Genomic DNA, 25,844 nt, shown 5'->3' with positions numbered 1-25,844 from the left:
TTCTCACTTTACTCTCTCTCCGGATTTGTACTTCTTTTTTTTAGAATACAGCATGCAGGCCGAAGAAGAAGGGGAGGCCGTGCTCAACTGTTTCCTCCCGTGGCACAGTCTGCTGCAAGGGACACCCGAGTACCACTACTCCTGGGTCCCTGGGGCCCCTGGAACGAGAAAGGTATTAAAAAGGAACTAAGAGATAAGAGAGATAGACGGACGGATCTCCCCCCTTTTTTTTTAACCGTGCCCCTGCTTTAATTTGTGAAAATGAGAACACGTGTGTGAATGAAAACAAATAATAAAGCATTGTAACTTAACTGCGCTCATCATTTTGTTTGATCTGCAAAATCTAATTCAGGTTCTGCTATTTATTTTTGGTGCACGGTTTACGCTGTGATGTAACGCTGTCTCTCCCCTGTGCGTGATCACCGGGCGTCATGACATTTCACTGCATATATGTGTGCGCGTATGTATACTGTATGTATGTGACAAATAACCTCTTGAACTTGAACTTGGACTTGAACTCAGCTGGAGGAGAACGATTTCCAAACCCTGACAGTGATGGAGGACTCGTTCATGGTGTTGAATCAGCTGCGAATGGCCGAACAGGGGACGTATCGCTGTGTGCTGCAGGACAGAAATGGAGCCGTCTACTGCCGAATCACCTTCCTACTCAATGGTAGTGTGTGTGTGAGTGTGTGTGCGCGTGCGCGTGTGTGTGTGTGTGTGTGTGTGTGTGTGTGTGTGTGTGTGTGTGTGTGTGTGTGTGTGTGTGTGTGTGTGTGTCTGTGTGTGCTCGCGCCGTGTGTGCAGTCATGAGCTCAGTGAAAACATTGAACGCTGAAACATCCAGAATTGAGTGATGCCAGTCCAGCCAGGAAACCCCGCTTGGGACCCCGAAAAGGTCACACAAACATCGGCACAAAGAGCTGCAGGACCTTTGCTGCCATAAGATAAGAAAAGATAAAACGAGACTTTATTAATCCCCAGGGGGGATTAAATGCCTCAATTAAAGCTCAAAGCTTACTTCACAACAAACCCTGTAATCACATCCGACAGTTGGATCCTCCCCTCGTGGCCTCGGACAGCATCTGAGTTTCAGATCGCAAAATACGTCAGGGTAAAATGGGAGACTTTGTTTTCCCCAGAACAACAGTGAGTGCTTTCCTCGGTGGTAATATGGTGACATCCAACATCAATAATAATTAACTTAAATAGCCTCATTATTTTGAAGACGTGATTTATTGACTTTGTTTAAAGCCCCAGTTCCAATTGTTTGAAAATTGACTGACTTCCACTTGTGTCGGACCGAAACCTGTTGCGTGAGTCGGAAAATTCCAATGCATCCCAGAGCCTCAGAAGATCAGTTCAGATCAGAATGTACGCTAAATGGCTTATTGATTGATATGATTAAATCATATCTCACAACTAATATCTTCTCAGATTGCGGTCCCTAGAGACTAAATCCTATCAAATTGGGTCCCTGGCCTTAATGAGTATCACACTAAGGGTCCTTGATGTGAAAAAGGTTGAGAATCACTGCTCTAGATACGCTAGGCGCTCTGGAAATAGTGTGTATTTTGTGCAAAAATTCACGCTTGGCTCACCATTCCCTCTCTCCCACTCTCTCTTCCCCTCTCTCTCTCTCTCTCTCTCTCTCTCTCTCTAAAGTCACAGCTCTGCCAGCCCCAATCCCCCGGCCTATGGTCACTCTGCCCACCGTGCCTGGCGAAGATGACTCCGGTGATATCCTCACGGTGTCGGTCTTGGCAGTGGTCACCTCCCTCAGTCTGGCAGCCAGCGTTGGCGTCACGGTCGTCCTGGGGTGAGAGACAATAAGGGAGTGGGTGGTGTGGAAGGGAAGTAAAAAAGAGGAAGAGAGAGCGCAACAGGGAGGGGGGAGGCCGGGGTGGAACCATTAAAGGGTGCACCGGCGAGAGGGGGGTTATCTCACCGGTTACGTCGACCAGTGATTTACAAGGGCGAGGTTCAGACTGTGTGCCATGTTCGCTCGTGCGGTTTAGCCCCTTTTGGAATTTAGCTGAGTGTGATCTTCCCCGCAGGGTGACGATGAAGAGACATGGGGAGATGAAGGCGAGGAGGCGTAGGAGTCACGGCGACTATGGCTTGAGTGGACAAAGAGAAACAATACTTTGAGGCAAAAAAAAAACAAAAAAAACCCTCAGCATGAAAGCTTAACTTCCTGCAGTTTATATGTACAGTGAATGATGTGGGGATGTTTGATGATGTCACATTGTCACTCACAATGTTGAATGTTGTCATGTAATACAGAATTCTGTTTGTTTCTCTTGCTTTTTGAGACTCTGGGTACCGCGGGGGGCACAGGTGTGTCTTTCTGGTATTCCACCTAAAAAGCTGCTTACTTTTATCACAATGGACAAGGTCAGGGTTTAAATTATGGTTACACAAGATGGACAGACAGACAGACAGACAGACGGACGGACGGACGGACGGACGGACGGACGGACAGACAGACAGACAGACAGACAGACAATAGATAGATAGATAGATAGATAGATAGATAGATAGATAGATACATTTGAAAAAGAGAATATATGGAAAATATACAATAAACCCAGCAAGAATAGTTAACTACACACAATAAATATGACCTAAAAACGAACAGAAAAACAATCAAAAATATAGGTGCAGATAGCAATGCATGGGGTCCAGGTTAGTCGCTGCAATTACGCCAAATGGCAATGACAGTCTTGCCACCCTTCCCTGTCGCCACTCTTAAATGGCTCCTTTTTCAAAGCAAACCGTCTTGAGTTTGCCTGTGAACCACGGCTTGTCATTGTTGTAACTCACCCTGGTGCGTGTCGGTATACAGCTGTCCTCTCAGAGGCTGATCTATGACATCACATCCAGACTGTGATTGGCGGTTCTGAACATCTCCTCCTCCGTACAGTGCAGGCCCTCACGCAGATCCTCCGCTGTGTTGTTAATCCACTTGGTTGTCCTCGCAACAGGTTCAGACAGTTTGACTTTCTGCTTGTTTGGCAGTGATGAGGTGGACCAAGATGTGGTCGGAGTTTCCCAGCGCAGCACGGGGAACGGCGTGATATGCGTTCTGGACCGTTGTGGCGCAGTGATCAGCGCGTTCTCCTCTCCGGTCGGACAGTCAATAAACTGCTTGTATTTCAGGATTTTGTGTCTTCAATTCCTGCGTTGTTTATGTCCCCAAGGACGATAAAAAGGGAGTCCGGGTGCTTTCTCTCTACATCCAGTATCTGATGTATCTGCTACCCTCGGTTCTTTCCTTAAGAAAAATGTTTTTTTGTTTTCTTTACTAACTCCTCCTACAGATATAGTCTGATGTGGATCAAACTTGCTAAATGTAATGTAATGTAAAAACTTGGACCACAGTATGTGTGGACTGCCCTGAATACAACTATCATTCATTTGTGTCCGTGGGTTGGAGGGTTTCTGAGGGCCAGGCACTTTGACCGGTGATAATGGCAGAAGAATAATAGCAAAAAAAAAAAAAAAGGGTTCCCACCTTTCAGGCTGGACCCCTAAAATTAAGAGATAAAAATGTAAAAGACCTAAAAATGTCCAAAATTTGATGTCCACAAATAAAATATAAGGCCCTATACAATAACTTATGAATTAAACAGTGAACTAGAAAGATGAACATAGATAGAAATGGAGATACAACAACCTGGATATTAAATAAACAACATGTTGGCAATACAAAATATTTGACAGTAGACAGAAGTAATGTAAGGATGCCTATACATAGAATTTTCCCCAGAGGTTTGAGATCAGAGCAGTCACCAAAAAACCCAGCACATAACACACCCACACACACACACAGACAAAAAGCCTTGTTCTCGTTCCCAAACGACGACCTCAGCGGGGACACGTTTTTCCTGAATGGAGAGACGATGAGAGCCACGTGGGCAATGGATAAGAGGAAGGAGGGATGGAGTAAATCTCTGGGATTTACTATGTTTTTCAGAGATTAATAACCCCAGCCGTCCAATTAATCCAAGATAATCCCCCTGGCGGGAGTAGGGGACGGGAAGGAGGGAGGCTCGTCGTCTTGTTCCGATGTATTCAGAGCTGAGTGAGGATTCTTATAATAAAAGTTTTCGTTTTTAATATATATACTGTATATTTTTTATATTAATTTATTATTATTATTATTATTATTATTATTATTATTATTATTATTATTATTGTTAAAACTCATAATTGTATTGTCGTGTTTGTTCATTCTTATTTTCAATTTGTGTAAATGTACATGTTCTTTCCCTGCCTTTTTTCTTTCAATGGGTTGTTTTGTTTCGGTACAGTTTACCTCAAGTCACAAAAAGTTCTGGGGGAAAGTATTTTTTACTTTTTTGTTCTCTATAGTACTACAGAATAAAAAATAAATAAATAAATTAAAAAAAAAATAATAATAATAATAAAAGGAGAATGATAAGAAAATAATGGGAGAACAAAGGTGAATTGAAAAAGCCAGCTCACTGTACCATGGTGAGGTAAAAATCATCTACAGTTTGTGAGTCACCAGAACCAGACCAACCCTCTTCTTCCACCTTCATCTCTGGAATTATTTAGGGTTTAGGTATTTCCTGAAAATGATGACTTTGACAATGAATACTATATTTTGCAGCTACTTATCATATAAATATGGTATGTATATATACACACTAGCCAGGACTACCCTAAAAAGGTAATGTGGATTCAGACTCACACTTATCACAAGGTGTTACCTCAAAATGTTGTGTTTGTGGCAGTTCCATAGATGAGTGTGGGTGTGGGTGTGGGTGTGGAAATGTGATAAATTGGAGCCGCATGTGGAGACACTGGGCTGGGGTGATGGTGACAAGACGGGATGTTTCCACTTCCTGTTTTCCACTGATAGAACATCATACGTAATACAAAACACAATACATTCTGAGACACGTCATTACGTGTTGAGTCACACGTCGAAACATTTAAAACAAGAGCAAGTCAATATTAAATTCCCAGGCCTCTTATATTGAAGGTGTTGCTACACCTCTTGAGTCTTGAATCACTCACTGAATATGAGTTTAATTGCGTGTGTGTGTGTGTGTGTGTGTGTGTGTGTGTGTGTGTGTGTGTGTGTGTGTGTGTGTGTGTGTGTGTGTGTGTGTGTGTGTGTGTGTGCACGCGCGCGCGCTTGTGAGTGTGTTTGTGAGTGATTGCAAACCTGGGTTGAGACTCATGAATAATGCCCGGCTGCTCGACTGACAGCCATTGTGAATTTTAACAGATTAGCATAAAAAACATATCGAACATTGTAGAGTCTGCAAATAATAAAAATGTAAAATGATAGTAAAATAAAATAGAATAAAAAGTAAAGTGAAAAATAACATCTAAATTGCCACCCATAGACGAAAAATACAAAACAGAACGTCTAAAACACCAAAAATATATATAAACAATTTCAATGATTATATATATATGTATTGCTTGTTGCTGTGTATTGCCCAATGGGATTTGCGGAGGGGTGAACAGCAGGAAGTGGTTCGTGACGTCGGAGGAGGGGGTTGCGGTACCGCAGAAGCAAACTCCTTAAGAGATTGGGTTCTTAATCCGACCATCACGTCACTCGACACCGAAAACGCAGGATAACCCCCGAGAACCACGTGCGGGTTTGGAGAAAAGAAAAAACAACAACAACAACAACAACGACAACAACACCCGCACGACACGCGTCGTTATCCCCGTTCGCGGCGCCGGGCCGGGCTGACCGTATACGGCTTTTCCGGTCGTGACGTCAGTTCCTCGCGAGCCAGGAGGAACTTTCCATCCCGCCGGCTCCGCCCCCCCCCCCCCCCTTTGTGAGGCCCCGCCCCTCCGGTTTAGGCCCCGCCCCTCCCCTTTCTGCCGCCAGCGACCCGAGTGAAGGGTTCGCTCGCAGCAGATCCTCGCTCCAGCGGAGACTCTCACCAGTCGACAGAGAAAAGTCGCGTCCGGGCTCTTAAGTCGGTCTTCCTTCAAATGGAGACTTTCCCCCGTGGATTTTAATATCTTTTACACTTTAATATCAGTTTGTGGATAAAGAGTGGATACAGGCTACTTTACTGTTTTCACATATCCATCATTTGTCAATTATTTTTTTTGCTTCATCTTGAACTCAAAGCCTGCTGTTACTTTTTAGTTTTAACCATGGTTCCCAACCATGAGCCCGTGGAAATAACCGGCACCGAGCTGGTCCACATGCTCAGAGCGCCCCGCTCCCCCGGGGGCTGCTGCGCGGTGCTGGACTGCCGCCCCTTCCTATCCTTCTCCAGGACTCACATCCGCGGCTCCCGCAGCGTCAACTGGAACTCCATGCTCCGCCGCAGGTCCAAGAGCTCCGCGGTGTGCCTGGAGTGGCTGGTGGCCGACAAGGCCCTGCTCGGCGGGCTGCGGCGCGGGGACTTCTCCCCCGTGGTGGTGGTGGAGGAGAGCGGCAGCTCCGTCGCCGCGCTGCGGAGCGAGAGCCTGGCCGGCATGCTGCTCGCTGCCCTGCGGGCCGAGCTCCCCGAACACCCGGTGCAGCTCTGCTTCCTGCAAGGTGAGCGGGGGAGTTCACCCCTCTTCGATGGCTTTCTTCTCAATTCTGGACGATATATACAAGAACTAACTGACTGAGAAATTACTTTCCCACCTCCCACTCATCTAATTAATTAAGGGGGCAAATGAATATCGGTGGAAAGAAACGAAGTAACGTACTCTGTACTTTAATAGATTTCTCAAGTATCTGTACTCAAGTATATTCCGTTCGGGAGACTTTCCCCTGTTATTCGACCAAAGCAAGTACCCGCAGAGGCCTAAAATATGATATTAAAAACGGCCAATAAATGTACAAATACCCGAGTAAAAATATTACATTGACATTTCCACTTAATTGAACTTGTATAAGTACTGCAATGTAGTAATACATCGCCTTTAAATAACTGGTGCTCATGCATATCCTGATTTACAATAAAATGGTGTTTGTATAGGTAATTGATTGGAAAGTTTCCCAAACTGAATATACTTGCGTAATCTATTCAAGTTGTCTTTTTTTTGGATACTGTGATAACATTTGTACATTTATTAATTCCATGAGTGGGGGGAAAAAAGTAAAATTTCTTGCCAAATGTTGTGCACTACTTAAATATACATAGACAGTTGATGTCTAACAAACAAACATTTGGGCCTTTTTTATGTCTAAAGAGGAGGTAGAACACGAGTTAATGACTAATTCCTTTTCCAGGTGGGTTTGAGGGTTTTTCAGAGTCCCATCCAGAGCTGTGTTTCACTTCTCGGGACCTATCCACGGTGGATCCAGAACCTGTAGGGAGCGGACAGAGGACACCGTCATACGACCAGGTGAGTCATTCAGCGCTACCCAACCATTCAACTTGCAAATGTTTAACTAGCATCATGACATTGTTTGTTTATTTCCTTTACTGATATTTGGAAATTTTGTGTTTATATTCATTATTTAATGTTAACCTGTATATATATTGTCCAATTTCTACTATCCGTTGTTTATTTTATAGGTTTATGGTTTTTTTTTATTAGGGTTTTTATTTAGGTTTACTGTGTATTTCTCATTTTCTATATATATATATTTCGGTTTAATGTATTTTTTTCTTCAAATTCTCAGCCTTATTGCATATTGGCATGTTCTTAAATTATTATTTTTGATTTTTTTAGGTTTTGATTGTCAAATTTTTATTTATATCTTTATTTTATTATTTATTTTTTTCCAGGGCGGTCCGGTGGAGCTCCTGCCCTTCCTGTTTTTGGGCAGTGCCGTCCACTCGTCCCGCAGAGAGTCTCTGGCGGTGGCGGGCATCACGGCCGTCCTCAACGTGTCGTCGTCCTGCCCCAACCTGTTCGAGGACGAGCTGCTGTACCTGCGGCTCCACGTGGAGGACACGCTGGTGGCCGACATCAGGGCCTGCTTCTCCCAGGCCATCGCCTTCATCGGTGAGTGCCTTTTTAAGCCTGAATCGCACCGACTCTATGACAAACGCTAACATCGAAACGGAAGTTCATTGCTTTGGAGAGTCGGATTCCGCTTGGGGAAAAGTTGTGCAGTGCAGATTCTCTGCGTTCACATTTTTCAACTAATGCGACAAGTTTCAGTCCGACAATACAACTGGAAGCTCTGTCAGTCAAGATTTATTTTTAACGGAACTGGGCTTAAAATAAGTAAATAAGTCACATGAATATAAATTATTAACGTTTGAAGTCACCTTATTTACTGCAGCTTTCAGTAGCACAAACTATTTTTTTTGTATAACAGAAAGATTTTACAATCAATTTTTAGGTTGACTTTGATTTTTTTTTTTTGGGGGGGGGGGGGGTTCATTTATTGCTTTTTGTACATTTTTAGTTTCCTCTTTATTTTTTTACCATTATGTTATTATACATTGCCAAATTTTCCATTGTCTATTGTCATTGTTCATTATATATTCCAAATTCCTACTGTACATTGTTTATTTGCTGCTATGTAGTAGCTCTTATCTAACTAGCTGCACTATGCTGACTAGTGAGCATACTATGGGCTGGTGTCAGTCTACTGTAAGTACAAGTTGCAGCATTACTAATAGAGGTATTTGGCTACCACCACTATCCTGCTTATTAAATTCGTGTCTCCGTCCCCCAGATTCGGTGAAGCAGCGTGGGGGCAGGGTGCTGGTGCACTGTCAGGCCGGCGTGTCCCGCTCCGCCACTATCTGCCTGGCCTACGTCATGCACGCCCGGCGTGTGCGGCTGGAGGAGGCCTTTGAGTTTGTTAAGCAGCGGCGGAAGGTCATCTCCCCCAACCTGGCCTTCATGGGACAGCTGCTGCAGTTCGAGACGGATGTTCTCTGCCACGGATGAGTGGGGGTAGAAAAATAAAAAAGGTGCAAGGAAAACAACAAAGCCCTTCTGCTGCTTCGACTGAAACGGTTAAATACCAGGAATGTGTTGTTTCTCAAGGGGCTTTAATATCCAGAGAAAAGCTGTTCTTGCCACACTGCAGGGGATTTGAGGCCCTAATTGTTCAATTTGTAGCTAAAAAGTAAAGCAATGGGTTAAAAACTGCAGAGACACGAACCTGGGCTCTGTCACAATCGGAAGGATTTCAGTTTATCCCACCAAGTATGCTTACGTAGACGGTGATAATTGGTTTGATTCTTCTACAGACAATTGGTGTTTAAAAATGAAAAAAAACATAAGAAAGATTTAATCAAAAAAAAATTAAAAATCCAAATTGCTAAATATACACTAAATTACTTGCTATTCAATTATTGGTATGGGCATTGTCATGGAAATTCCACTGTGTGATTGGTGAGATAAACCCTTGCTATCAGGAACAGACTGAGACCCTTGCTCTGTCAACTAGAACGAAATGTATTGTGCAAAAAAAGGAGCGATTAAGTGTAATGGCAGTTTCTCCCCGTCCCTTTGTCCAAAGACAGTTCTTATACTTCCTACAAGTTGGGCGTTGTGGCTAGGCCCCCAGTCACATGACTCATCTGCATATGATACAGAGTACGTGTCCATATAAGGTAATAGACCTTTACATTTCCGTTGGCGTTCACAGTCCTGTATGTCTGCATCAGGCACCCACAGACAGAGCAGTTAAGAACACATGGAGCTGTGGGGGTTGAATGTGACGCTTCATTTAAGCACACAATGTTTACTTGGTAATTTTACATCACAGTAGGCTTGAAATTATCGCGATGTACTCAAGTAATTACAGATTCTACAGTGTTAATTCAGTATATTCCATGTAATATTGCAAAACATGTATGTTTGTGTATTTATACATTTTTGTATTTGCCTTAAGTGCCTCCAACGTGGAAAGACATTCCTATAGTGACAAAAGTGCAGCTTTACAATCACTGTGAAATTGGAATGTAATATTTATGTTCTTCTGACAATCATCTCAAGTAGTTGTGTGTTCGGCATTTCCAAAAAAGAAACCCAACCCAATTGATGTCAATGGAAATCATTGTGCACTCTACTGCAATAGATAGATGATAGAATGTCCTCTGCAAACTCTGCCAGAGTGTTGTTTCTTTTTTCTTCTTTTGTGAATAGATTGTAAATAACTCTTTAATTTATTTTGATCATTAGTTGTGACTCTTTAACTGTTGTGTTACTGCACTTTATCCACAGTTCAGAAGCGTTTGGCCTGTTTCCACCCTCATTAAACACACTGGACCAAGCTGTCTCACATTGTTCCTCAATTATTTGAAAAATATGGGATTCCTCATTTGAAGAGAACAAACGTGTAGTTTATACAGTAGTTGCAACTCAAGGTGTGTCACAAAGTAAATGATAAAATTAAGACGTGTGTGTGTGTGTGTAGTACATATTGTGACGTTTAGCTGGGTAGCTTGACAGACGAGGCGTGGAGACAAGATCCAAGTTGCTAACTCAAACACTGAGCCCAGATTTATTTCTCTGTCAGTCACGTACTGACGTACAGCTAACCCGAGGTTGAGGGCACTGGATTAAAACAAACAACAGGGTGGCTCGCCCAAGGTAAATGGTAGATGCGGAGCAGTGTCTCTCAGCTACTTCGTTCCCCGCGCGCACCACCAACAAACACAACCACCACCTTCGCTTCCCTCCTTTTTCTCCCTCCCGGAACAGAGCCTGCAGCCAATCCCCAACCAGTGACACCTCCCTCAATTAAAGCAACAGAACACACATCTACACAGTACCCCAGTGTTACACTGCCCCCCCCCCCCCCCCCCCCCCCTTTCTAAATTCCTCGTCCTCGAGGAACTAACTAACTTCAATCCAAGTAGCGCTGGGGGATTCTCCTGGGTCGCTGCATCCCCCATTCCCCGCTTCCTCTCTCCCCGAAATTCTGTGTTGGAACAACTGCTCCCAGTGGCGTCACCTGAATCTCCATCTGCTGCCGCCCCGATGTACTCTGTGGCCCCCCTGGGGAGGGCGGTGAGGATGTGGCTCCTTCAGCACGTGTAGATGAACGCTGTGAGCCCACAGGAGACTGCGGCGGGGAGAAGGCTCTGTCTTCAGGTTGTGTCTGCACAGCTGGAGGGGTGCGACGAGCCTGACTATAGTTTGGTTGACTCGCGCCCCTGTTGGGCGCCAAACGGTCACGGTGCAGCACCACCACTCTTCCCCGAACAGCCAGCTTCACCCTGTAGACCACCTCCCCCACCCGTTCCAAAACACAGCAGGGCCCGATCCATTTACTCTGCAGCTTAGGCGACTTCCCCTTGATCCTTTTCGGTGCATAGACCCACACCAAGTCCTCTGCGTCGAAGTGATTCCCTTTCGTGTGCTGATCATACGCTCGCTTCTGTTGCGCCCCCGCAGTCTCAGCCTGTGCCCTCGCAAACTCATGTGCCATCTCCACCCTCTCTCTGAGCAGGATAGCATACTCCGTACCAGCCGGTACTTGGTAAGTGTCGGGGGGCAGGCCATATGCCAGAGCGGTCGGGGTCCGGAGCTCCCTACCGAACATAAGTAGGGCCGGTGTGCACCCAGTTGTCTCCTGTGTCGCTGAACGGTAAGCCATCAGGATCAACGGCAAATGCAGATCCCAGTCCTTCTGGTCCTTGTCAACCACAAGGGCCAGCTGTACTCCCAGCGTGTGGTTAAAGTTCTCCACCAGACCATCACTCTGCGGGTGAAGGGGCGTCGTCCGAGTCTTGCGGATTTCGAGTTGTTCGCACACCTCCCCGAACAGCTTGGACTCAAAATTGGTCCCCTGGTCAGAATGTAGCTCCGCAGGGACGCCAAACCGACTGAACATCGCATCAACTAACGCCCCACACACGGTCGCTGACTCTAGATCAGGAACGGCCACAGCCTCCGGCCATTTCGTGAAGTAATCCATCGCCACCATCACGTAGCGGTTGCCCCGCCGTGAGCGAGGGAAGGGCCCTAGCATGTCCACAGCGACCCTGTCCATGGGCGCTCCAACCCGGTACTGCTGCTGTGGCTCTCTACTCTGGCCTGAGGGTCCTTTGCGGGCTACACAGGGATCACACTTCCGGCAAAAGGCTTCCACATCACGCCTCATGGTGCTCCAATAGAACCCCTCCCGCACCGCGTCTTGTTAATGCCAAAGTGCCCCACCCCAGGCTGCCCATGATGGAAGCTCAGCACCTCTTCCTGACGGCTTTTCGGCACAACTACTTGCCACTTCTCTCTTCCCGATGCCGGCTCCTTCCAACGTCTTCAGAGCACACCGTCACGAAGCGCTAGGCCATCCCCTTGCGACCACAGTCCTCTCAGAGACGTGCCAGCTGCCGCAATCTCCGACCAATCCGGTCTTCGGTTAGCAGCCAGCCAGCCAAAGACCTCACACAACTCAGGGTCCCCTTGCTGCTCGCCTGCCCAGTCCATCGTCACATCCAACCTCAGGGCCATACATCTCTCAGCCTGCTCTCTCCTGCCCGCTGCATCATTCGCTTCGGCACGGCTGCATTGTGCACACTCCTTCTCACATGGCCGCCTGGAGAGCCCGTCAGCCTTCGTATGAGAACTTCCTCGCCTGTGCACCACTGAGAAGTTGTATTCTTGCAGCTTTTCCAACCCCCTCGCCACTTGTCCCTCCGGTTCTTTGAAAAACATCAGCCATCTGAGAGAGGCATGATCTGTTCGAATGAGGAATTTCACCCCACATAGGTAGTGCCTGAAGTGGTGCACAGACTCCACCACCGCCAACAGTTCTCTTCGTGTCACACAATAATTGCGTTCTGCTTTAGTGAAGGTTAAGAAAGAAGAAGAAGAAAGAAGAAAGAAGAAGAAGAAGAAAGAAGAAGAAAAGAAAGAAGGTTTCGCTGTAATAAGCAATCATCTGCTCGCCTTTTTCGGTGATCTGGGCCAGGACCGCTCCCATAGCATCATTGCTCGCATCCGTGTCCAACACATATTGCCCATCCGGATCTGGGGCAGACAAAACCGGGGACCGACACAGGGCTGCTTTCAGCGCATCAAATGCTTGTTGCTCGTCAGGACCCCATCCAAACTTCACATTGTTACATGTCAGACGGTGCAAAGGTGCAGCCGACGTTGAGAACATTGCGATGAACCATCGATAATATGATGCCAGGCCTAGGAAGGAGCAGACCTCAGAAGCATTCTTCGGCACCGGCCAGTCCCGAACTGCCGCAACCTTCTCCTCTGTGTCTATCCCCTGACCGCTCATTTTGTGGCCCAGGAAAATGAGTTCCCTCTGCATCATCTTGCACTTCTCTGGGTTCAGCTTCAGCCCCGCCGCCTGGAACTTGGAGAGCGCCAACCGAAGGGCCTGTAAGGCAGTGGTGAAGTCTGGACCATGGACCAGCACATCATTCAGATAGACCTGCTTAGTCTGTGGGGGGACATCGGCAAGGACTCTCTCCATGAGCCTTTCGAATGTGTCTGGGGCGTTACACAATCCGAAAGGCATGACCGTGAACTGCCACAATCCAGAGCCTGTTGTGAAGGCCGTCTTAGGCCGGTCTTCTGGTGACAGCGGGACCTGCCAATACCCGCTCCTCAAATCAAGCGAGGAGAACCAGGCTGAACCTCTGACCCCATCCAGCGCATCATTAACTCGGGGCAGGGGATACCGGTCCTTCACAGTTATGTCATTCAGTGGTCTGAAATCGACACAAAACCGCCACCCTGAATCACCTTTCTTCGGCACCATTACCACGGGCGGCACCCACGCGCTGCTTGAGGGTTCAATCACCCCAGCTTACAACATCTCCTCCACACATCATTCAGCAGCTTCCTGCTTCTTCAGCGGAATGCGCTGTGCTCGCTGGCGAATGGGGTGCCCCGTAAATGTGTGCCTGTGTCGATTTCATGCTGCACCAAATGGGTCCTCCCCAGGTCAGTGGGCGACATGGCAAAGACTGACCGGAACTCATAGAGAACATCCCATAAATGTTGCTGTTGTTCTTCTGACATCCCCTCTCTATTTTTATCCAGAACCATCTTGATAACTTGCTCCTGCGAAGGTGGTTCTTGCGGGAGACCATGGGTCTCGCCCCCACTCACTGCTGTATTGTTGATCGCAGGCTCTGTGGATAGGCACGACAGACACTCTGGGCCTGATTCTTGTGGCAGGTGTCCTTGTGAATGCATGGTCTCTGCGGGGACAGTTGAAGCCTCTGATTGCCCTTCCTCTCGGGCAACCTCCCCATATGTCGCTGCCCTCTCCAATACACTGGGCGTCTGGACCGCCCCACTTCCTTCATCCCCGCATATCAGGGGTAGTGGGGGACCACCCATGAACGTCACCCTCTTTCGACCCACATCCAACACGGCATTAGCGTCTCGCAAGAAGTCAAACCCCAGCAGGCACTCTTCATGGATATCAGCCACCCACTCAGTGTAAGGGAAAGTCTGTTCCCCCAACTGGATGTCAATTTCACAATGACCCAGCATTGCTGCTCTATCTCCGGTCACAGTGATGAGAGGCCGCACTGTAGAGCACCCCTGGAGATTCTCTGGAAACATGTCTGGGCGTACGATTGTCACAGAAGAACCTGAATCAACAAGTGCACATATAGGCTTCCCATTAATCAGGGACAGCACTCGGGACACCTTGAGCCCTGACTGTGGTTGGACAGAACCCCCACCCCGACGCAGTTATTCATAGCTGGCGAATACATGGAAGGTGAACGGCCAGGAGTAGAGTGACCTTCCTCACCTCTGCTCCCCACCCCGTTTCCCGGCGGCTGGCTTGGGCAGGCGGCATAGGATTAGAGAGTTCTGGGCAGTTATACTGAATGTGGCCCATTTGGCCACACCTCCAACAGACCTGAGACAGCTGGTCTGGTGCCCCCCCTAGAATACTGAGGCCTAGGTGGGGGCCTAGCTGTGTCCCGCCACGGAAGGGAATCAACATTACGTGTCGGCCTCCAATGCCGTCCTTCCGCAAAGATATCCTCTACCTCCTGTGCGCGCTCCAGCGCGACCTCCCAGGATTCAGGTTTGCTGAGTCGGACCTGCTCCCGCAGCTTGTCAGGCCTCAGTCCGCTGATGAACGCCTCCGTTGCAAGGATAAACCTCTGTTCTTCACTGAACTCTGGAAACGCCTTACGGGCCAGGCGGCATAATTCAGCTGCATACACGCCCAGCTTCTCTCCTTCTCTGCGCTTTCTCTCATTAAACATTTGCCTGGCTGTTGACTTATTCATTGGATCACCAAACTGTTTTTCTATGGCCTGTCTGAAAGGTCCAACAAAACCCTTCTAGCCGCCCCCGCCAGGGCTGCGGCTAACTGGACCGCCTTCTCCATTTTGTCCCACCCGTTGGCTCTGGCTATCAACTTGAATTGAACCCAATATGTCTCCCAATGAGTAGAGCCATCATATCGCCCAGCCTTAACTTGGTCTCTTCTCTGAGTGGCTGCCGGCGCTGCTGCGGTATTCGGGGACGAGGAGGCAAGAGCTATAGCTGCATTGAAGGCTTGAGTGAGAGCAGTAGTCAGCATTACAGTAGGGTCAGGAAGGGGGCCGCTGACCGGAGTGCTGGGAGCTGTCAGGGGGCCTGTTATCACGGTTCATCAAGGGGGTGTAGTAAGCATGCTGAGTCACATTTTCCTCCCCTTCGCTCCTGTAATCGCCCTCAAGGCGTCTTACTGGTTCAACATTATGATTTTGTTTCCTTGATCCCTCAGGCTGGGCGAACACACGGTTAATAATAGTAGCCTGTTTATCTTCACCCATAAGGCTATCCTGCTCATCTTCCAAACTCAGAACCCTCAGCTTTGGAATAGCATCCTCCCAACTAGCTCCAGATTCACGTCTCTGTGGAGCAGCAGCAGTTGAGATGCCGGGTCGCTGTTCCATCGCAGCCGCATAGCGTGTCTTCAGCCACTCTCTGAACAGTCTCTTTTCCATTTCGGGTGTGTATACTGAACTATGATGTTTTGATGATCAATCGATTCGTCTCCTACTTTCCTCCGTTGTATCTCTGTTCCACCCGAACGTGCCTCCATCTCCTCCGGAGTTATTCCGAGCGCGCTTGACTCACTTTTGCTTCCACAGACGGAGGGGGGGGGGGGGGGGGGGGGTTAGCGCTCCACTCAGCATTCTTTTCTCCTCCATCGTCGTCGTTTTAGCAACCGTAGATTAGTGGGAAATCCCACTTCTGACACCAATGTGACGTTTAGCGGGGTGGCTTGACAGACGAGGCGTGGAGACAAGATCCAAGTTGCTAACTCAAACACTGAGCCCAGATTTATTTCTCTGTCAGTCACGTACTGACGTACAGCTAACCCGAGGTTGAGGGCACTGGATTAAAACAAACAACAGGGTGGCTCGCCCAAGGTAAATGGTAGATGCGGGGCAGTGTCTCTCAGCTACTTCGTTCCCCGCGCACACCACCAACAAACACCACCACCACCTTCGCTTCCCTCCTTTTCTCCCTCCCGGAACAGAGGGAGGTACACCTCCCTCAATTAAAGCAACAGAACACACATGTACACAGTACCCCAGCGTTACAATATGTGTAAAAGAGTAAAAATAATAAACCAGTGTGTGCATCCAGCAAATGTTAACTAACGCTCTAAATAATCGTGTTAAAGATGCAGCGTGTGGACTTTGGTGGCGTCTCTCTGAACACCCCTCCCCAACACGGCGCCCTCCGTGGACGCGACGGTGGCCGCGCTTCGCGAAGGGCGCGCTCGAGAGCCAGCGTTCGGTTTGTCCGTTCTGGGCCACTGTAGAAGAAACATGGCGGCGAGAAGCGTACCCGTGCCCATGTAGATAAAAACGTCATCCTTCGAAGGTAACGCCAACAGTACGATTCCTATTTGCGTAGGATTTTACACTAAATAAAACATACCTATGAATGTGATGTCCCATTTCTGCCAAGTCCGCTCTGTAAATTACACACACTGCACTTGTAATATTAGAAAATGTACAACGATGACGAAGTTTGTCTGAACCTACCACACGTCTGCATATTAGCTTTAGCATTAGCTTTCACGTTATACTGTTTATCGTATTTTGAGGAAATAATTTATCGCACACCCGCACCGCACACCTGCGGTTCCTCCCTAGACCACGAGGAGAAGTGAAAGTCGGTAAATAAAGCTGTATTTATCCTTTCATTTGTTTACAGCGCTTGAAACACACTGTTAGGTGTGCCATAGAAAGAAACACTGGGGAGGAAAGGGGCGTAAAAACAAAAAAAAATAAGCCCTGCCTTTAAAAATGCACAGGAAAATAATGCCTTGTATTTTTAATCACTGCGATTAAGGCCATGCTAAATTTTGGACGTACATATTATGTACACCTGTCAAGGCCAGAATTTCCTAAATCGGAGAAAACATTTTTTTTTACCATAGAGATTATGCAGCCTATCTACCTTTAAAATCATCAGGTTTTTCAAAAATTCACCACGTTCAGCCAGTTGATTCAATTCAAAGACCACTTTGGTGTCTTGGGACACAGCGCTCTCAAGTGGCTCGGTGTATTTTGCCGCAGGTGTCAATCTCTCCCCTGGATGGCGCTGTCGGATCACCCACAACAACGAACCTTCTACTCGGACACGCTGCTCTAATAATTGATCAGAGATTCCCTGCGTCCTGTGACCTGGCTGTTGGGTAATGCTGGAGATTAAGTAACTCAAGCATTACTTTAATTGTATCATGCATTTTTTTCACTACTACTATTTGCTTGGAAGTTACAGTTTTCATTTTATTTCATTTTCATTATTGTATAATGCCCACTCTAAATTACTGGTCGAACTGAAATTTCATTACTGCTTTACTTACTTTACCAGGAACTTTCCAAATTGCACTCGATTCTAGAAACCCTGTAGTACATAGAAGATAATCAGACAGTGGCAAGAAAAGAAAACTAAACAAGAAAGCAAAATCCAGACAACATAAATAGGTAAATATTATACCTCATTTCAGATTTGCGTCATCGATTTCGACTTGAAGGATCACCATCATTCCTCAGAAAATGATTCATAAATATCAACTCACACAGTGAGGATCTTATTACTAACACACACGAATGATAGTATATAAAGTATATGTAGTATATACTTTATAGTATATACAAGTAAATTGAAATTGAAATGGTGGAAAGTTAAACGAGGGTTGGGTTACTAATAAAGTGGACTGACAGTGGATTGACAATAAAACTGTTAGGATCTTTCACACACACGCACACACACACACTCGCCCGCGCGCGCACACACACACACACACACACACACACACACACACACACACACACACACACAATACGTGCAGATTAAGTGGGGGAGAAAGAAAGATGGCACAAAGGGTATTTGCTTTTCATAGCAGATGACAGTGTCAGTTAAACATGATATTGCAGCCAGAGCACCTGGCATCAAGCAACAGCAATATCTAACAATATTATTTTAGGGATCCCAGTGTGGTGACAAATACACACACACACACACACACACACACACACACACACACACACACACACATGTGCACGCACACACTGAACAAGTGAGAGGGGGAGGAGGGAAAAGATTATGCAAAAAGAACAAAATAACCCAAAGTTGATGAAATTTGATTAAAATCAAACATCCAACATTATCTACCAGAGTAATTGATTTGGATCTGAGCCATAACAGTGATTCGGCTTCGATCAGACCACTTTACGAGACTATCCAGAGCTGCCTTTCATACACGGCTTTAGCCATAAATGAGGATAAAAAAATAGATGTACAAATTGTCTTACAATTCATAACTACTTCTATTTTCGTCAGTTATGGAGAATATGAATTAATATTTGAACTAAAATATGAAAAATGGGGTTTACATTATTTTTGAATAAGAATATGCATATATGTTTATATTAATATTTGTGTATATCTACATTTATATTTACATATACTGTACATGTATATTATATATGTACAGTATATACAGTGTATATATTACATACAACAATCAGCCACAACATTAAAACCACGACCAATAACCACTTATATTGTGTAGTGCCCCCTTGTTCTGCCAAAACAGCTCTGACCTGTGGAGGCGTGGACTCCACAAGACCTCTGAAGGTGTCCTGTGGTATCTGGCACCAAGACGTTTGCAGCAGATCCTTTAAGTCCTGGAAGCTGTGAGGTGGGGCCCCCATGGATCGGGCTTGTTGCTCCAGCACATCCCACAGATGCTCGATCAGGCCCTAACCCCAGCCCTCCACATGTTGAAGAAAACCTGATTTATCAGGCCAGGCCACCTTCCATTGCTCCGTGGACCAGTTCTGACTCTCAGGTGCCCATTGTAGGAGCTGTCAGTGGTGACAGGAGTCAGCATGGACACTCTGCGGCTACGCAGCCCCATACGCAGCAAGCTGTGATGCACTGTGTCTTCTGACACCTTTCTATCATAGCAGCATTAACTTTTTCACAAATTTGTCAGACAGTAGCTCTTCTGTGGGATCGGACCAGACGGGCTACACTACGCTCCCTACGCGCATCAGCCCATAGGGGTCCATGACCCTGTCGCCGGTTCACCAGTTGTCCTCCAATGACTACGGTAGGTACTAACCACTGCATACTGGGAACACCCCACAAGACCTGTTGTTTTGGAGATGCTCTGACCCAGTCGTCTAGCCATCACAATTTGGCCCTTGTCAAAGTCTTTCAGATCTTACGCTTGACCATTTTTCCTGCTTCCAACACATCAACTTCAAGAACTGACTATTCACTTGCTGCCTAATGTATCCCACCCCTTGACGAGTGCCATTTTAACTTAACTTGTTTTAATGTTGTGGCTGATGAATATATTATATATATATATATATATATATATATATATAAATAAATCATAGAGAGCTAAAAGCAAGGATATCTATTTAAAATTGTGTGTGTGTGTGTGTGAGAGAGTGTGAGTGAGTGAGAATCCCTGAACAGTCTGTGCTGTACCTGTGTGACCTTGGCACCTGTGACACACCTCTTCATTCCAGTGCGTGAAGAACCCAAAACAGAGACCCCTGATTTGAGAGCACTCTCCCGCTAAAAGCTTTGTTCTCTTTCCTTTTATATTTAAAACGTGTGTGTGTGTGTGTGTGTGTGTGTGTGTGGCGTGTGCGTGTGCGTGTTAAAAAAAAAAGCACAACCATTATTGGCTGCTGTTTTAAGGTCACAGCATCACAGAGTCCCTGAGCTTCCTAATTCCACGGTGTGCTGGCCGTGCTCCTAAACTCTGCGTGGGGGAAGCAAACAAATAAACAGGACCTCCACCTACCCACAAATCATTCATGAGAATTTTGTTTGTTTGTTTGTTTGTGTGTGTGTGTGTGTGTGTGTGTGTGTGTGTGTGTGTATGTGTGTGTGTGTGTGTGTGTGTGAGCGTGTTTATTTGACTGGATATGAAAAGAGGCTCTCTACCTACTTGACAGCATGACGACACACACTCCCTCACTTTTCATTTCATGTTATTACACAGTTGAAATTGGAAAACAAATTAACTGAACATCGGCCAGTTGATCTCAGATAGATAGTAAGTCACATGTTGTGTTCTGTGTGTGCGTGTGTGTGTTTACGCGTGTCTTCAACAAAAAAATGTTGCACGACATTTGAATAAAGAAGCATTGAGATGACATGAACATGATGGAGTCCAAAATAGTCCCAAAACCTTAGTCCCACATCTTGCTTTGCCACTCACAAAGAGCTCTCTCTCTCTCTCTCTCTCTCTCTCTCTCTCTCTCTCTCTCTCTCTCAATGTTTCAATGTGGTCCTGGAATCTGTGTGTGTGTGTGTGTGTGTGTCTTGTTTCGGAATGAACAGCATAAACGTCATCGTCGTGGCAGACACATGACCCTGTGCACGAACCATATGACTACTGAGTGGAAAACCTGCCTCACAATTATAAAGTTAAAATGAGCCGAGGAGGGGATGACCAGGGGGGAGCGGGGGAAAGAAAGATCTCTGCATAGATACAGTGATAATTACTCAGATAATGCAGTGATGGTGTGGTACATACATATGTCATATGCATTGTGTCGGAAAATAGTGTTCCAACTTACACGCGTGTATTTATTTATTGAGCCAAATATAGTGTTATCCTGACCTATCTTGTAATGGAGGCTCTCTCAGCCAAAAGCCAGATCAGAAAGAAAGGGAGAGAGGAAGTAAAGTAGGAAGGAAGGAGGGAAGGCAGCAAGGAAAGGAGGAAGGACGGAAGGAAGGAAGCAAACATGGAGGGAAGGCAGGGTAGACCTATGGAAGGGAGGAAGGATGAAGCGAAGGAAGGACGGATGGTAGAAAAAAGGGAATGGAAAGAGGGAAGAAAGGACGGTGGTGATAGGAAAAGGTCGGTGGTGATAGGAAAAGGTCGGTGCAAGGAAGGAAGGAAGGAAGAATGGATGGTAGGAAAATGGAAATTGATCGAAGGAATGCAGGAAGGAGGGTGGAAGGGAAGGAAGGACGGATGGTAAGAGATAAATGGGAGGAGGGAGGGAAGGAGGAAGGAAGGAAAGAGGATGGAAGGAAATGATGGATGGAAAATCATAGGGTGGAGAGGAGGCAGGCAGGCAGGCATTAAAGCAGGAAGGAAAGGAGGGAAGGAAAGAAAAAATCAAAGTAGCCTAAGTGAGGGGTGTAGGAAAGAAGGATGGATGGAGGGAAGGAGAATATGCGAGGAATTAATGCAGGAGGGAAGGAAGGGTAGTATATATAATAACTAGAGGGTGCAAAATGTTTAAATTTCATTCTATGTAACACGGAAAAGGTCGGACAATCGTGCTCCGGGATTCTATCGATTCATTTTCATGACTTTGTTGGATCAATCCACCTCCTCCCTGTTGTTACAACAAAAGAAAACGCAACAGGGGTTTTTTTTTTTGTTCATTTTTAAATCTTGAGGAACAACCCACATCAAAGGGGGTGCCAGAGACACTCTGGGCCACAAATAAATATGATGCTGGACTAATATAGGGGGCAAGTACATTTTCATATATGAGTAATATGCCAGGATGTAGGATGAAGTGTGAGGTGTGAGGATGAAGCTTTAATGGACGTCAAATAGAGGCCTTGTGATATGCCAGGACTTTCTACACATTGTGACGTGCCAGGACCTCTACTCTGAGGAGTCATACCGTGCCTCGTGCCAAGCGCCTCGTGTCCAGTACGCACATTTTAGTATTTTTTTAGAGCTTTTAGAGCTTATCGTGCGTGATCGCCGGGCGCCATGACATTTCACTGCATATGTCTATGACCGTATGTATATGTATGTGACAAATAACCTCTTGAATCTTGAATCTTGAAAGAGGGGAGGGAGGGAGGGAGGGAGGGAGGACGGCGATCATGTAGTAGGACCCCATGACGCGGTTCCGCAGCGCCACCAGTGGCCGCGGGGGGGAACCGCAGGGAGGGGATGCGCGCCTCGGCGTCTCCGGCTGGGTGGAGGTTGCGCTCAGTGCCGCTGCAGCTCTGTGGGAAGCACCAGGATCCAGGAGACCGGGTTCATCTCGGAGAACTTCTGTGGAAGCAGCCGCACTCAAAAGCAAGCGCAGCGCCGCATTTGCGCCGAAATTTCCGGGAAACAACTCTTAAGACGCAATTGAAGGATGCTCCACGGGGACTATTTCCAAACCAAATAACCAAAACCTTGACAGCGCTGTGTGCAGGGTCTGTCGCTGCTAAGTGCTGAAAAGTCTTTTTTATTTCCTTCACACCAACGCCTTCGATGCCCAAATGAAAGCTGAATATCAGTTTGGGATGATTTTCCTGCATTTTTTTTTAAAGTAGCCATGCAGAACGTAATGAGTTAGTTTCGTTTACTTTTCGAATGATGTAAATGCAAAACCAGCACGTCCTGCGATCGGACCTGGTTAGACATTTTGAATTGTCCGTGCTTCTGTGGAGATCTCCAAAGCGCGCACAGAGCGCACGGCGCATCCCTGACACGCTGCTTTCCGCTGCCACCAACACCCCGAGTCTCCCACCCATCCACCCGCGGCGAGGGAACGCGAAATGCATTGGACTGAGCTTTGAAATTGTTTGAACTGAAATTGTAAAAAAACAACAACACTTTTTTTTTTTTTTTGTAAAATATTCGGTTTTAATAGTTTGCGAGCCGTGATCAGTATCCTGCCTGCCCGTGATTATTTCTTATGCTTAAAATGGACTTGAAGGGCCTGCCGTGGAAGATGCGAGGAAGCTAACATCTGGAAAGCGCAGAACTAGTGCAAGACTAAGAAGCCAAGGTAAATGTTACTCTCAAGATGATAATATTGTTATTATTATTATTATTATTATTATTATTAATAATAATAATAATAATTATTAATAATAATAATAATAATAATAATATTAATAATAATAATAATGATGATGATACTGGTTCTAATAACAAATACAAATTGGAAATATCTAACGTGTAAAAATATGTGAGTGTGTGTATATGAATGTATAATGTATGTATGTATGTATACATATATACATAAACATATATATAAATACATATATATAAATATATATACACATGTATACAAATATGTATGTATGTATATGTATATATGTATGTTAGTTTATGTATATATAAATATAAAAATAATAAATATTTATATAAATAATATGTATACGTGTGTGTGTATATATATATATATACACACATATATATATTAATGTGTGTGTGTGTATTTATATATACACACACACACCCATACATACATACATTAATATATATATATGATATATACACACACACACACACACATATATAGTGTATACACACATATATATGCATATACACTTGGAATCTGGAAGTTGTAATTTTTATGTCACTTTTCAAGCTACATCTTTTTTAGAAGAACCACTGTTTGTCTTTTAATTTGATTATTTCACCATTTCATATTTATAGTGACTAAGTATTTTCTGTTTTTAAAAGAGTCCTACCAAGCTAAGGCTAACGCCACCATGGCCACGGCGCTGGACAGTGGTTGCTCCATGGAGCTGAGCGGCTGGAACACCAGCTCCAGTGTCGGAGCCTCCATCCCCTGCAACCAGAGCGTCCTGACCCTCGCCCCCTACTCGCCCGAAGCCACGGCGGTCTTTGCCACCGCCATCACTCTCATGGTCGTCTTCACCATCGTGGGAAACATCATGGTAATCATTGCGGTGCTGACCAGCCGATCACTTCGAGGTCCACAGAATCTGTTTTTAGTGTCACTCGCCGCTGCAGACATTTTAGTGGCCACCCTGATCATCCCCTTCTCGTTGGCCAATGAACTGCTTGGCTACTGGTATTTCAAATCGCTGTGGTGTGAGATCTACCTTGCATTGGATGTTTTGTTCTGCACCTCTTCCATCGTTCACTTGTGCGCCATCTCGCTGGACCGCTACCTGTCCATCTCCCGCGTCACCTATAGTAGTCAGCGGACTCCGAAACGGATCAAAGCGGCCATCGTGGTGGTGTGGCTCATCTCGTCCATCATCTCCTTCCCCCCACTGCTCTCGCTGAACAAAACTGCGCCAGGAGGAGCAGGGAGCGAAAGAGGACCTCAGTGCCAGTTGAACGATGAGCGTTGGTATATTCTTTACTCCACCATCGGCTCCTTCTTCGCTCCGTGTCTCATCATGATCTTGGTGTACGTCAGAATCTACCAAATCGCCAAGCAGCGAACACGGTGCCCGCCGGGTGAGCCCAGGAAGGACGGGAAGGGAAGTGTCACTCCAAGTCAAGCCGCACGACACGCGCAGGCGAACGGACATGATGATGAAGAAAGCACGCCCCCCTCGACGACGAAGACCTCCAACACCAGACCCCCGACCCTGGCCATCACTGCTTCTCCCTCCCTGAAGCGGTCCCCGTCCTCCCCCGATGCCACACCCAATAACCTTCTCCATCCCCCGTCCTCTTCTCCGGCCCCCACGCCCGCCTCGGCATCCCCTCCAGTCTCTCCCCCCGGCCCCTCTCCCACCTCCATGTCTCCCTCGCCTCCCAACGCTATGCCTCAGTCTAAGCCCAGCAAGACCAAAGAGAAGAAGAAGAGTAGGTTCTTAGGTCGTAAAAAGGCAGATAATAATAACGGCGACAGCTCCAGCACTGACAGCGACATGGAGCCGAGTCACCGCGGAGGCAGCGGCAGCGGCAGCGGCAGGATGGGCTCCCCCGCAGGTGGTGTCCACTCCCCCGCCTCCATCCAGCGCTACCGGGAAATGATAGCCACCCCAAAGGGGTCTCGGCTGGTGTCGGGGAGGAAGTCCAAACCGGACACCACGCCAGGAGCGGCAAGACGCAAGGCCATGGTCAACCGAGAGAAGCGCTTCACCTTCGTACTTGCTGTGGTGATTGGCGTTTTCGTGGTCTGCTGGTTCCCCTTCTTCTTCTCCTACTCTCTCCAGGCCGTGTGCCCCGATACCTGCACTCTGCCCGATCCGCTCTTCAAGTTCTTCTTCTGGATCGGCTACTGCAACTCCTCACTCAATCCTGTGATTTACACCATCTTTAACAAGGACTTCCGGAAGTCCTTTAAGCAGATTTTGTGCAAGACCACCAAGGGTACCTTTTTCTAGAGAAAAGTGGTTTCTTTTTTTTTTCCATCTGCTTATTCGAGCTTTGTAACTGACATTGCAAAGGGCTCATAAAATGTGCTAATCTATTCAACACAGAGAGGGACATTTCTAGCGGATGGTGTGTCCATACATTATATTGATGGTGTGTGTGTGTGTGTGTGTGCGTGTGCGTGTGCGTGTGCGTGTGCGTGTGCGTGTGCGTGTGCGTGTGTCTGTGTGTGTGTTGGGAGGGTGTCAGTCCATGGTTAAAACGCACATCATTTTTCATAGGGCGGAAGGCAAATGTACATGGAATGAATGTATAACTTTTACATTCTACTGCTACTATACTGCTATAGAATTGCTGGCAACATTTTTAATGCAAAATTTTACTACTT

The 25,844-nt window shown here is 46.4% G+C and overlaps 2 protein-coding genes across 2 annotated transcripts; both read left to right on the top strand.

The window, feature by feature from the left end:
* The first annotated feature begins 5,991 nt into the window (after positions 1 to 5,991).
* dusp2 (dual specificity phosphatase 2) lies at positions 5,992 to 10,192 on the top strand. The gene is made up of 4 exons (XM_080004668.1): positions 5,992 to 6,553; positions 7,238 to 7,353; positions 7,740 to 7,959; positions 8,642 to 10,192. Exons 1-4 carry the CDS (start codon positions 6,163 to 6,165, stop codon positions 8,857 to 8,859), a joined length of 945 nt encoding a protein of 314 aa, XP_079860794.1. The 5' UTR covers positions 5,992 to 6,162; the 3' UTR covers positions 8,860 to 10,192.
* A 13,676-nt stretch (positions 10,193 to 23,868) lies between these two features.
* On the top strand, positions 23,869 to 25,467 carry adra2b (adrenoceptor alpha 2B; the record flags this gene model as incomplete). Its single annotated transcript, XM_080003214.1, has 1 exon — positions 23,869 to 25,467. The coding sequence occupies one exon, from the start codon at positions 23,869 to 23,871 to the stop codon at positions 25,465 to 25,467; it is 1,599 nt and encodes a 532-aa protein (XP_079859340.1).
* Between the last annotated feature and the right edge of the window lie 377 nt (positions 25,468 to 25,844).

Source organism: Zeus faber (genome assembly GCF_960531495.2).
Source record: "Zeus faber genome assembly, chromosome: 7".
Taxonomy (NCBI): Eukaryota; Metazoa; Chordata; class Actinopteri; order Zeiformes; family Zeidae; genus Zeus; species Zeus faber.
Note: the sequence above shows the minus strand (reverse complement) of the source record. Positions and strands in the feature narration are given on the sequence as shown.